Source organism: Leucopleurus acutus, assembly GCF_964270905.1.
Source record: "Leucopleurus acutus genome assembly, chromosome: 18".
Taxonomy (NCBI): domain Eukaryota; kingdom Metazoa; phylum Chordata; class Mammalia; order Artiodactyla; family Delphinidae; genus Leucopleurus; species Leucopleurus acutus.
This window is the reverse complement of record NC_139160.1, coordinates 78,004,376-78,017,796: the sequence shown is the minus strand read 5'-3', so window position 1 is coordinate 78,017,796 and position 13,421 is coordinate 78,004,376. Positions and strand designations below refer to the sequence as shown.

The 13,421-nt window shown below is 59.8% G+C and overlaps 1 protein-coding gene across 1 annotated transcript in view; it reads right to left on the bottom strand.

Annotated features, from left to right (window-relative positions):
- MCF2L (MCF.2 cell line derived transforming sequence like) overlaps window positions 1–13,421 on the bottom strand; it is a gene marked incomplete at its 5' end in the record, with an annotated part of 59,696 nt that overhangs the window by 19,329 nt on the left and 26,946 nt on the right. Inside the window, 6 exons of the mRNA XM_082859262.1 lie at window positions 273–392; window positions 1,446–1,560; window positions 1,893–2,017; window positions 2,682–2,831; window positions 3,217–3,333; window positions 5,204–5,323. Coding sequence (XP_082715388.1) covers window positions 273–392; window positions 1,446–1,560; window positions 1,893–2,017; window positions 2,682–2,831; window positions 3,217–3,333; window positions 5,204–5,323 — 747 coding nt within the window. The remainder of the gene's footprint in view (window positions 1–272; window positions 393–1,445; window positions 1,561–1,892; window positions 2,018–2,681; window positions 2,832–3,216; window positions 3,334–5,203; window positions 5,324–13,421) is intronic.

Genomic DNA, 13,421 nt, shown 5'->3' with positions numbered 1-13,421 from the left:
GGGACGGGTCAGCGAGGTGGGACGGGGGTCAGTGAGGTGGGACGGGGGTCAGTGGGCTGGGACGGGGGTCAGTGAGGTGGGACGGGGGTCAGTGGGCTGGGATGGGGGTCACTGAGGGTGAGACGGGGGTCAGTGGGGGTGAGTGGGCCAGGTAGCCGCCCCTCCCCCTGCCCACGGGGCTCAGGGCAGGGACGGGGGCCTCTGCGGGGACGGTGACACTGAGCACAGCGTCCCCAGGCCGCCGCGCGCCTGCCGCCCACGTCCCTTCTTACACTGGACTTCTCCTCAAAGCTGGCGAGGTCCTTCAGGAGGTGCTGCACATGCGCCAGGCTGTTCCCCACGTCGGTGAAGGTCGTGATCTTCTGGGCCAACACGTCCAAGGCGGCTTTGACCTGCGACGGAGTGGGGGTGAGAGACCAGGCAGGGAGAGCAGTGAGAAGAAGGAGAGAAGAAGGAGGGGGGATATGCCGCGGAAACGGGGCGCGCAGGGAGGGGCGGGGCCCGGAGCCCTCTCAGAAGCAGAGCCAGAGGGAAACTTCCTCGATTTGAGAAGCAGCCTCTACGGCGACCCCATTGCCGACGCCACAGGCGCAATGACGGCGAAACGCCTTCCCCGTGAGACTGGGGGCAGGGCAGGGATGCCCGCCCTCACTACCGTTACGCGAGTGGTGGAAGCTCTCTCCGGGCAACGGGGCAAACAATTTAAAAAATAAACAAATAAAGACATACAGATCAAACAGGAAGAAATCAAGCCATTTCTGTTTGCACGTGACCTGATCGTCTATGTGGAGAAACCCCGAAACTCTACCAAACGACTCCCAGATTGAGTTCAGCAAGGTTTCAGGAGACGAGATAAATATACAAAAACTCAGCTGTACTTCCGTAGATAGCAGTGAGCACACGGACGCCGAAATTAAAAATACAACACCATCGACAATTGCTTAAGAAACGGAATATGTACTCGTGAATCAAACAAAACACGTGCTGAACTCGTGCGAACCACACAGCACTGGTGAAAGAAATCTAAGAAAATCTAAATAAACGGACCGACGTGCGCGTTCACTGAGTGGAGGACTTGGCCAGTGAAGGCGCTGATTCTCCCCAAGTTGAGGCACACGCCCAACACCGTTCCTGACAGAGCCCAGCAGGGTTTCCTCGTAGGCAAATCTCGTCTCGCAGACGAGATTATTTTAAATTTACACGGAAAGGCAAAGGAACCAGAACAGCTAAAACCACCGTGATGGAGAAGGATGAAGGGCGCGGGACAGAGTTTCTACGACCTTCTGCAATGGTTTACTCATCGCTCACGTCGTCCAAGCCAATCCCGCGGCCCCGCGAGGCTCCGCGTGGCTGACGAGCCAGTTCTCACCGCGCGCTGTCAGCGGCCTTCCGCAGCCGCAGTGCCGGGCGCCCACCCGCAGGCCCCCCGAGCCCCGGCCTCTCACCTCTCGGAAGTCCTGCTCGAAGTGCCGGAGCTGCAGGCACTGCTCCAGTTTTCGCTGATGCTTTGCCCAAAACTCATCGAAGGCGGCCTCGGTTTCACTCAGCTGGGCCAGGAGCCTGCGAGAGGGGACGGCAGCCATGCTGGGCCCCTGCAGCGCCAAGCGGGCGGGGCGCTCGGTCTGCCCTCCACACGCGAGGGGGCACGTCGGAGGGCTCGGGGGGCCGGGGTCTGTCTCCCCCCAGGGCCCTGCCCTTGCCCTCGACGCCCTGGGTCTCTCGGAGCCGCCTGGGGCGGGTGGTTGTGCTGAGTGTGTTGTTTTAAAAGGTGCAGACGTGGCCGTTTGGGCCTATCATTCACAACCTCAGCTCAGGGGACGAGGAAGCAGTGAGCTGCCTCTGCGCCTGCAGGTCACGCGCTGCCGCCCTGACCCCGCCGGCCCCGGCCTCACCTCTGCACGGTGCTCTGACTGTCCAGCTGGTCCTGATTCGGGCTCTGCTCCGGGCCCCGGGCCAGCGGCTCCCGGATGCTCTCCAGGACGCTCCGCCCCTCGTCCAGCGCCAGCCTCATGTCCTCCTGTGGGAAGAGCGCGCCGCCCATCACCCCAGGCCGCCGGGCCCTGGACTTGGCCCCCGGCGGTGGGCTCCGTGGCGCCCGGCCCCGCAGGGGAGTGTGAAGGTGACGACAATAAGGTGGGCACACGGTGGCCTCCGCCTGTCCCCCAGGCCCTCTGCTGACCGCCCAGCAGTGCTGGGGAGGCGCTCCCACCGTGAACGGGGAAGGGCTAGGGTTACGGGTCTCCCAGGCAGTGGGACCGGACAGGGTAACAGGAAACCAGACCCCCGATGTCTGCTCCCGTGGCCTGCCGCCGGGGCCCGGACGGGGTGAGGGCTCTCTTGGCGGGTAGGGGGCGGCCCCCAAGCACCAGCAGTGGGTCACGGCCTCCACCAACTCAAAGCCCGCATCGCGCGGCGTCCTCGGGGGCACAGTCCCGATCGCGTTGACCAGGAAGTCGGTTGTGTGCCGCGACCCCTTGGTCGGGCTCAGGCGTCCGAGTCCGCCCCCCGCTCCCGGGGTGCCGGGGATGCTGTCTCGTTGCCCTGATCAGCAGGGCCCGGCAGCAGGACGGCAGGGCCCAACCAAAGACGTGGCTTGGAAGGGAGGTTCAGCTTCCCTGCAGGGCAGCCAGCTCAGGAGCCCCCCAGACGCCCCTCCCTGCACCACCCGCCTGCGCACGCACCTTGGCCCTGTCCTTCTTCTCCGTGTGGGCACGGAGCACGGAGCTCGTGGACTGTACGTCGTTGGGCAGCTCCGTCTCGGCCAGCTCGGTCCCGAAGGCCTGCAGCATCTGAGCCGTCTGCTTAACCAGGAGGGCGAAGCTCTCTATCGCCTGGTGGGGAGAAAAGCACCCTCATGAAGCTGCTAACGCGCTGTGGCTCCCGCGCCTGGAAGCTTGGCCACAGCCCAGCCCGTCTCCCCGCCTGCGCCTCGGCCTCGGCTCCTTCACAAACACGGGCTCTGCACCCTGCTCGGAGGGCGAGTGCCGAGAACCCAGCTCGTGTTTTCCTTCTTTCTTCTCTGTCCTGAGCCCAAGAAAGCCAGTCCCGACTCATGACTCGCGTTCCTCCTTCGGACCAACGTCCACGGAGACCACCTGCTCATCCTCGGGGAGAAAACCCGGGTAGGCGGGAAGAGGTCTTTGGAACAGGCGGCACCTTAGGGCAAAAGCAGCTCTGCTGGATTGACTATGGTTACGGAGGACGCAGGGGACTCACTGTGCGGTGGCAGAGCCACCTGGAGTGGCAGTAATCCAGGGTCCCGCCCAGGTCCTCGGTCAGCTGGGACTTGTCAATGTAGCTGTGTAATTCCGGGACGGAGCTCAGCATTATGACCTGGGGAGGATGAGAGCCGCCCGTAAGCAGAGCGCCCCGCACACGCAGGCGGAGGGGCCGAGGCAGGCGTGGACAGAAGGCGTCTCCCGGCTCCTCCGCGGAGGGCAGGGCGCGGCGCCCCCTGGGCCTCGGCTCTCCCATCCGTGAGACGAGTGTACGATGACCGGTCTCACCAGACGACCGCTGCTGGGGTCGAGCAAAGACCTGGACGGAGCCGGGCACGCTGCCGACACGGGGCATCTGATGGGTGAGGGGGCCCTCGTGCTAACGGAGCCACACGGACCCCAAAGCCGCGGGTCTGTCCGCATTCCTGCTGAGACCGGGAGGCTGCGCGGGGGCGGGGTAGGTGCCCAGCACGGCACAGCTGCCTTTGGGGAGAACAGGTGGCCCCGGAGGCTCTTCCACACGGATGAGTTTTACTTCCTATCTTGCTCTTGTCCTTTGGAGGTCATTCCATCCATGAGCCTGGATAAAAATACAGCCTCTGCTTTGCAAGCTGTCAGTTCCTGCTGCCGAGGTCCTGGGAGGCTCAGCCCACGCGCCACTCGACACCACCTCGTGTTTTATTAAACTCTGAGCTCGCTGGGGGCCGAGGGGACACCTGACACGTCCCAGGTCAACTGTATCCCGACGTGGGAGGTCAGGGTGCCACTGAGACCCGGAGGACCACCTGCCCCGCCGGCGGGGCCCACGTGAGGCCCCCCGACTGAGGCATAACTTTCACTTAAGAACAGGCTACGACGTCAGTTCTCAGCGGAGGTATCTGGTCTGTCTTTGCCGTCCGGCAAGGCCGTTCCCCCAGGTCAGCCTGATTCACGCCAACAGGACCAGGGACGGGTCGGTCCACTATCCAAGGACCTAACGCTCTTCCTCCGTGACTTCTACCTGCTTCGCGTCTACTGAACCACGACAGAAAAGGCGAGAACACACCGCCCCTCTGGACGTTTTCTACTTAGCACCGAGGTCAGCACAGGCACCAGCACACTGACGTGGACACACTGTAGCAGCAGCCTTCCCGAGATGATGCTTCTCTAATTCTAAAGAATGATCCAGGGAACAGGAGATGCTGGCGACGAATTCTGTGAAACCGTGTTTCAAGAACTCACGGGCTCAGCCCCACAGGGCCACGTGCAGGGCCACCACCGCACTTAGGGTGGGACCCCAGCCTTGTTTCCTGTGACCCGGGGTCTCTTGTTAGCGAGGGTCACTCGCCAAATGTGGGCAGATGTCACCGCCTCACAGGGTCCCTGAGACGTTGGTGCCCAGGAGATGGCTCGGCAGAGGGAGGGCCGGGCTGCGGCCTGGGGAGCACAGACCCCTGCCCCCAGCGTCAGAAACCAAGGCTTTTGATGCTACAAAAACGGGTGCACCCCCTTCCCCTCAAACCCTGGAGCCTGAGGTCTAGGGCCGCTGAGTGTGGCCTGCACACCTGGCCCCGGCCGGCAAAGCACCCTCTGTCCTGAGCACGGAGAGCAGGGGACAACCTCGGGGACGGTGACCCACACCGGGATTCTCAGATTCCAAGAGAAACCTGGCTGGTCTTGTTGGAGAGGTTCTAAGGTGCTGGGGGTGGGCTCTGTCCTCTTGGTAACGGGCGCGTTGCCGGGCAACCCCTTCCAACTGGGTTGCTCTGGGTACCTGGCTCAACGTGGGCCGGCCTCCCTGGGGGGACGCAGGCTTCCTGGGTGCACAGCTTCTAAGGGATCCCTGCAACCTCTGCCTTGAAAGGGGCTGCCCTGTGCTGGCCGGAGTGAGCAGGCGAGACAGGGGTCCCTCTGCAGCTGGGGGTCGCTCACACCCACTTCCCTGGCCCCCTCGCCCCCGTGCCCAGGTGGAGCCGGGCCGCTCCTCACAGGAGGTGGGCACTTACCGGTACCTTCATCTTAAAGTCATCTCTGTTGAACCTGAAGGCGAGGTCAGAGAGCGTCCTTTGGAAAAATCCCGTTGGGCGCAGGACGAGGACAAGCTGGAGGTTTGCTGGGAAGGATGCCTGCAGGGGACAGAGGGCTGCGGCTCTGTCTGCGGGCAGCACGGCTGCCAGCCGGGTCCCCACGCCCGCAGCAGCCCTCAGTCCCAACGGGGAGGACCAGCCCACCAGAGCGGGCGTTTCCAGCACGCCAACATCAGACTAAAGTGGAAATGGTTACGGACACTGCACTGTTAGAGCATCGCCATTTCTTACAGAAAAGCACAGAAGTCACACTGCTTGGGACAGCTGTGCTATGCTGCCTCTCAACTTCAAGGGCAAAAGCTCTGACCTTCTGGGGCGCCTGTAATAACCCATCATGGAAGAGAACGTAAACGAAGAAGGTATATATTTATGTATGTGTATAATTGAATCCCTTTGCCGTACATCTGAAACGAACACAACGTTGTGAATCAACTATATTTCAATAAAAATTTTAAAAATAAAATAAAAAATAAACTGTAAAAAAACGAGCTTTGACCCCTTGTTAAGGCTGAGCTGGTGCCCCCAGATGCTCATTCTGAAGCCCACGTCCCCGGTGGCTCCGAATGTCTTTAGGGTCTTCACAGGGTGACCGAGTTAAGATGAGCTCATCAGGGCAGGCCCATGACCGGACATGACTGTGTCCTTATAAATACAAAGGGGACATTTGGGCACAGAGACCCAGGGGGACGCCGTGTGAGGATGGATGTAGAGACAGGGGCTACCATGGCCGAGGGTGTCCAGAGGCCACCAGACGCTGGGGGAGCACGGAGAGACACCCCTCCACAGCCGCAGAGGGACCAGCCTGCCGACACCGCGATCTCAGACTTCTGCCTGCAGACTCGGGGGACAGGAGATTCCTGTCGTTTGAGCCCCTCTGTGGTCTACGGTATCTGTTATGACGGCCCCAGGAAACTAAGACACTTGTGCAATAAAGACAAAGCCACACACACACACACACACACACACGCATCACCTAAAACAGAGCTAAAGATAAGCTTACACCCGTAGATACGGTCACGTGAGCAGATTCGCACATTCACGTAAGCTCTGCGTATGAGGTGCCTGACCTTGGACAAGTTAACCTCTGTGCCTCGGTCTCCCCACGTGCAAATGGGGATAACAAAGCACCTTGCTCACCGCACGGTCCTGGAGGCCGAGCTCTCTGCCGCCCAGGCAGTGTTCAGAGCCCTGCTCCTGACTGAAGCTGAGACAGGGGCTTTGCCTGCCCGGGGCCCTGGGGCCGCACCCGGTGGCCTCGGTCTGAGAACCGGTCCCTCAAGTGAGAGAAAAAGGAGGAGAAAGAGAGGCCGCTGGGACTGGGCGCTCAGGCTCAGGGCTCCCCGGCCAGGCAGGAGGGGCAGTGTCACTCCTGCCGGCGGCCCTGACCTGACGCTGCCCAGCTGTTCCCCACAGAAGCGCTGGGACCCTCTCGAGATGTCAGCTGACCACGACAGCCCCCGCCCACAACATCCACACAAGTCCCCGCCTGGCCGCGAACAAGCCCAGAGTCCTGAACACGGCCGGTGGCGCCCCCTCCCCATCCCGTGGCTTCCCGACCCCCCGACATGGTTCGCACGCCCTCCCCAGCCTCCGCACCTGGACACTGCCTGGCGCCTTGGTGGGTCAGGGAGGCCCCGGGAGCCCGGCCCCGCGTCGGAGGATTCCGCTATCCCGTCCCCGAACCGGACACAGCGAGGCCGTGGCCCCGCGGCCCCAGGGCCCGCCCTCCCACCGCGTCGGGGCGGCCACCCCGAACCCCAGCAGCGAGCGCTCAGCCTCCGTGTCTGCCGAGGAGCCCTGCGCCATCGTCCTCTGTCCCCAAACACGACTCACATCTTCGGGCTGGATCTCGCCATCCCGCTCCCGTGGCCGACGCACACCTGCCCCCTGGCTCCCTCCCGCCCTCCCGCCCAGGCCGCCACGCGCCTGATCTCCAGCCACCCCACCAGGCCACGGTGGGGTCCTGGCCCTTCACGGAGCCCGACCCCAATCCCCTCTACTGATCGTCACCCCGTGAGTCAACTACAGCCCCCCAGACGTCTGCTCAGGTGTGCTCTGCCCCAGCGCGCGGCCACCTGGAAGCTGAGCTTTCCCGCACCTCAACCCCACCTCCCGGCCTCTCTGCACACCAGCACACAGCGCTGGTCACCACTGTGACTCCATACCCTGTCTCCAGCCTGGCCGCACCTGCCCTACACCTGCCACCTCTCCATCGCCCACCGCCCGTCCCGCCTGCATCCCTCCCCCGTGCGTCCCTCCGTCACCTGCTGCCCCTCCGTCACCTGCCGCCCCTCCACCCTACACCCCTCCCCCCTGTGTCCCTCCGTCACCTGCCTCCCCTCCCCGCTGCGCCCCTCCGTCACCTGCTGCCCCTCCTCCCTGTGCCCCTCCATCACCTGCCGCCCCTCCGTCACCTGCCGCCCCTCCCCCCTGCACCCCTCCCCCCTGCAGCCCCTGCACGCCTGCCCCACAGTCCCTAACGTGTCCGGGTGTCGCCGTCACAGCCGTGGAGGGCGGGACTGCGTGTCCCCCGTGCCAGCACCCGAGCAGGTGCCTGCTGAGTGTTGTGGACAGAGACGAGAAGGTGGGCAGCCTGACGGGGGGGCTCTGGGTCCCCATCAGCAAGAGGGCCGTGTAGCCCCCCCACCAGGCGTGAGACCGGCGTCCACTACCTCAGGAAAACTGCCTTCAGCGTCTCTTTCTGGAGGCGACACCGAGTCACACTTCTGTAGCCTTCAGCCCGGTTCTATTGCCCTGATTCGCACCTCACAGCTGCTGTGGTCTGAGCTTACAAGGTAACACGAGCCCTTGTCCTTCACTGAGGTCCACTCAGGGCAGGTGGCCAGGAAACCCAGGGTGGGGGACTTGCCCACCCCATCCCGGGAGGAGGGGCACCAGCCGTGCTCACCGTCCCGTCAACGTGGAGAAGACTGTGCCTTTCTTGTCCTCTGCTTCAGTCTTTCCGTGTCTCTAAATGATTGAGTCTTTATATTGAAGAGAGTAACTGTGAGATCCCAGCCCAGTGGGAACACTTCAATGAGACACACACAACTATAAATTAAATCATAATTTATAGCTGCAAATTAATTTTCTCCCCCTTGGAGTCAAACATCTGTATGAAAAGCTCTGGGAAATTCCCAAACAAAAACTTTGTTTTAAAAATACAGTAACTACGGGATTTCCCTGGTGGCACAGTGGTTAAGAATCTGCCCGCCGATGCAGGGGACACGGGTTCGAGCCCTGGTCCGGGAAGATCCCACATGCCGCGGAGCAACTAAGCCCATGTGCCACAACTACTGAGTCTGCGCTCTAGAGCCCATGCACTGCAACTACTCAGCCCGCATGCTGCAAATACTGAAGCCCACGTGCCTAGAGCCCGTGCTCTGCAACAAGAGAAGCCACCAGAAGAAGTCCGCACGCCGCAACGAAGAGTAGCCCCCGCTCGCCGCAACTAGAGAAAGCCCGCGCGCAGCAACGAAGACCCAACGCGGCCAAAAATAAATAAATAAACAAAAACAGAGTAACTATATGGAAGATTTGGGATGAAGGCTATAAAATAACTTCTTTTTGTAACTTACTCAGTAATCAAGTGATTACAATAGTTTCTACGTAACCTGAAAGTAACAGTGTTTCTTTTCTGAGGCTGACCTTCATTGGCTGAGGAACAGAGAGGTGGTGCGAGGACCATTAAAATGTAATCTGGAGGCAGAGAAAGAGGCTGGTTTCTGAACTAATATTCTAAGAGCCTTAGACAATGCAAAGACATCACCTACATTTACAAAACAGCTAAACGCAGTGGAACGCAGTAGCAGCTCTGTGGAACCCCAGTGCCTCAGGGAACGGGGTTTGGAAACACTCCCCAGGTGCATGTGCGTGTGACTTTCTTAAGTTTTGCTCGAAGTCACATTTACCCAGCCTGACTATACACTTGATCTCAAACAGAGCAGCCAAACCCTGACCAATAATATTTGTCTGATAGCAGAGTCGGAAACCCGAGTTTGTGTGACGAATATAGACTTGAAACTTGGTGTCTCAGTGCCAACAGACGAAAACCCTAGGGTCTGAGTCAGAGAGGCTGACGTGAGAAGAGGCCTCCCCTCGCTCCCAGGGTGGCTCCCACGCAGGTTGTGTGTGAGCACTGAGGATGGGGCCGTCTAAGACCCCCCCACCTCCTGGTGGACAGCGTGGAGACCGCCATAAACACCGTTATGGAAAAGACATTGAAGAGCTCGGTGGGAAGGGCGTCTCTTTGGTCAGAGGACGATCATGAGACCAAATGCTCCCCACGTCAGGGGAGCTGTCCTCCCCCAGAACATTCTGTGTGGACCTGCACTGCCCACCGGCCTGGACTCGGACCCCCAGCCACCGACCCCATCCGTAGGCGGCCTCGGCCCTTGGAAGCCCAGCCTCCACCGGCAGCGCAGGTGAGTTTAAGGGAAGCTGCCTGAAGGCCTCTCCACGCACAGCCCGGGGCTGGAGGCGCCCTGTCCCCTCCACAGAGCAGCTCTGCTGAGCTCCTTATCTTAGAAGTCGCAGCTCTTCAAGAGTCAACGCTGGCCTCCCAAGGGGCCAGTCCATGCGTTATCCCCAGCCAGAGCGGTGCTATGACCCGACCCCCTCGGTGACCTGTGTTCCACCCCCTGCGCCCCAGGCCCCTCGGAAGGAGCCATGCCCTGGCCCCCCGCCTTCCCGTCGGTTCCGAGGGGCGGATCACCACCCCTCTGCCCAGACAAGGCCTCCTTCCCCTCCCAGCTCTCGGCAGGGTCCCCTCGGCCGGGAAGCCCTCCTGAGGCTTGCTCTGCTCCCGCCTTCCCGGCGCTAGAGGTGCTCACAAGCTGCGCCTAGACCTCTAGCAACTGGCGCACGGTAGGAAGTCACCAGCGTTGTTTAGGACGATATTATTTTGATACATGTGGAATATTTGCCAGATGACCTAAACATCCTGGTGCTTCAGCTACTTCAGTTGGTACCTTTTCTGCACACAGAAGGCATAGGCTTGACAAGCAAAAAGTGGAGCTCTGCCCCACGCAGACTAGAAACAGCTCTCACTGTGACTTCCTGCAAGGTGTGCTCTAGGGTACGGACTCAGCTGAGTCGGGCTGGCCCCAAACGCAGATCAGCGCCCTCTGCTGCCACGTCCCCAGCTGCCCCCCAACCCCTCCACGAACTCCTGTAGTTTAGAAGAAGGGGGTTCCATTTTAAATGGAATCCCAGAAGAGTATACACGGTATTTTATGAAAGATACACCCATCCGAGGACGGCCCAAACCTTGATCCAACTGTTGGGCAAAGAGCAAATGTCCGAGCTCTCGGCTTCAGGTCTCCCCCGTGGGTTGTGACCGTGAGCTGCGGCAGGCAGACACGCACATCAAACTGACACCGGTGAGCTGCCGCGGGCTCTGCTCTTGGTGGGGACACGGCAAGTCTGATTTTAGCGACACTGGACTTTGGACCCTCCAGTGCCTTATTTTTCTATTCCAAGCTGAGGTAAAGGCATCCAAAAAAAGGGAAAAGAACACCCCGAAGTACAGAAATCTCAGCTCATGAGACAGCACACATGGCGGCTTAAAATAGCCCCAAATTTCAGCGCATTATGTAAGCGCCCAGGCTCCCTCGGGCGGCCACGCGTGTTTGGATCAACAGCCTCTTGCCTGCGGCCCGGGGCCGGGGTGGAATCGTTCAGGCTGGGCCGGTGCCAACAGATGTCCCCTCCTCAAGGGCTCTGGCCCAGCTGAAGCCAGCTGGTCTTCCCCCCAAGCTCCCCTGGATGAAAGCAAAGGCCAGCGAGGCTGGCGGTCCAGGTCCACAGCGGGGGATGGCATCGTGGGCCAGCTCTGCCCCCTCCCGCTCCCCTGCACGGGGACAAGGTGCCAGCTGTGTCCCCACCACAGAGCCAGGGTGCAGCGCGGACCCCGCACCTAGCTCAGAGGGGCACAGACCAGGAGCGGCAAGGCCCGGCCCCCTGCCACCTCCCTGCCCGTCTCCGGTGCCGTGTGTGCGTGTCCGGCATCTGGTCACGATGTCAGCCACCTGCACTCCACTAGTCTACACATTTCCTGCTATGCTCCCCTGTCCCCAGCACTTCCTACCGTGCCAGGCACACATTAAGGTCTCAATAAATGTGTTGAATATATAAATAGAACTTTTGGCATTAATACGATCAGTGAATTCTTGTAACAAAAACCACTGGAGTTCAAAGAGAATTTCTGACCATTCTGCTGAAAAGTGCTAACTTCTGGGCAGTTCCAAGGCAGTACTGGGAACCCTAAGGCTTACAGGAGAAAAATTTATATTTTTATCGTATAAGAATCAGTGCAAACACGAAAACTCTAACTTTTTTTTTTTTGCGGTACGTGGGCCTCTCACTGTTGCGGCCTCTCCCATTGCGGAGCACAGGCTCCGGACGCGCAGGCTCAGTGGCCATGGCTCACGGGCCCAGCCGCTCCGCGGCACATGGGATCCTCCCAGACCAGGGCACGAACCCGTGTCCCCTGCATCGGCAGGCGGACTCTCAACCACTGTGCCACCAGGGAAGCCCCTAACTTTTCAGTTATGATTTTCACAAAGTTTTGAAGATGAGCCAGCTCTCTTCAGAAATTCATCTCATTATAAACTGGATGAAGGGACTTCCCTGGTGGTGCAGTGGTTAAGAATCCGCCTGCCAATTCAAGGGGCATGGGTTCAAGCCCTGGTCCGGGAAGATCCTGTATACTGTGGAGTAACTAAGCCCGCGCGCCACAACTACTGAGCCCACGAGCCACAACTACTGAAGCCCGCGCTCCTAGAGCCCGTGCTCCGCAACAAGAGAAGCCACCGCAATGAGAAGCCCGCACACCGCATCGAAGAGTAGCCCCCGCTCGCCGCAACTAGAGAAAGCTCGCGCGCAGCAGTGAAGCCCAATGCAGCCACAAAAAACCAACCAACCAACCAAACAAACAAACAACTGGATGAAGAGTAAAGCTATGTTTACGCTTGGCCACGGGAGAGCCTGACCCTACACAGGTCTACCCTGGGCCACTGGCGATCTCGATGACTATTCAGGTTTTAAAAATAATGTATCTGTTTCTTAGAAAACAATACTGAGTTTGGAGAATCTCTCATTATCTGACCAGGAGTGGCTGACCAGCTTGAGAGATATTCACAGCGCTCCTGTCTCGCCCGGGCCCGGGCTGGGTGCCGGCCACACGAAGGCGGATGGGGCTGGCCGTGGCCTCGAGGGCCCATGGCGTGCAAACAGAGAATGAGGGTATCCTCCCGGGAAGGGAGGCCAGGCAGGGACTGAGTGCAGCCCTGCTCTAGGGTTGGGGGGGGGCGCTAGGGGCGGGTAAGGAGGGATGGGTGGCAGCCACCCTGGCTCTGGGTGAGGGCCCCCCAGGGTGTGGCGTGTGGCAAGGCCTGGACCCCACGGGGATGCCCGTGACCATCACGGCAAAGCGCCTGACTCAGACGCCCGTGCACACCACGACGTGCCCGAGCGGTGGTTCAAACCACTGACAGACAAACGCAAAAGAACCGGGCAGATTACTGGACTCGAAAATGTTGTTATTATAACAGTGTTACCTTTTAAAACAGCAACACACTTGACTGGAAACTTCTTGGCCGCCAGCTCAGGACTAATTTACTGAGTTACTGATTTAAGAAAAATGTGTTGTTAAGTCCTTTGTGCATCTGACCCAAGTGGCTTTTACAATTTAATCCTTAATTTGGGCTGTCAGGTGACGTCACGCGCAAATTTATTTTAAAATTTAAAATAATGAAATGGACGTGCTGGCTGTGAACTGGGGGTGGTACATCAACATCCTCTGTGAGCTTCTAAGGACTTAAAAACAAAGGAAAGCTGACGATGAAACGTTTATATACTACGTGAATACGCTGCTTTTGAAACATCCGCAAGTGTTTTGATTTGTTGCAGACAAACGGTGACGTAGAGAGTGTGTGCCTGGTGGGGACAGGAAGCAGGGGCAGGGCGGTGAGGGAGTCGCTCTGTCAGGAGGACGAAGCGGGGACCGGGCAGCCCCAGGACGGGTTTGCACAGGACCCTGTCGGTCGTGAGCGTCGGGGCAGATACTGGGCCTGAAGCGTTGTTCAGCGGAAGTAATGAGGCAGCCGGGAGGCGGGATCAGTTCTCCCGCCACATC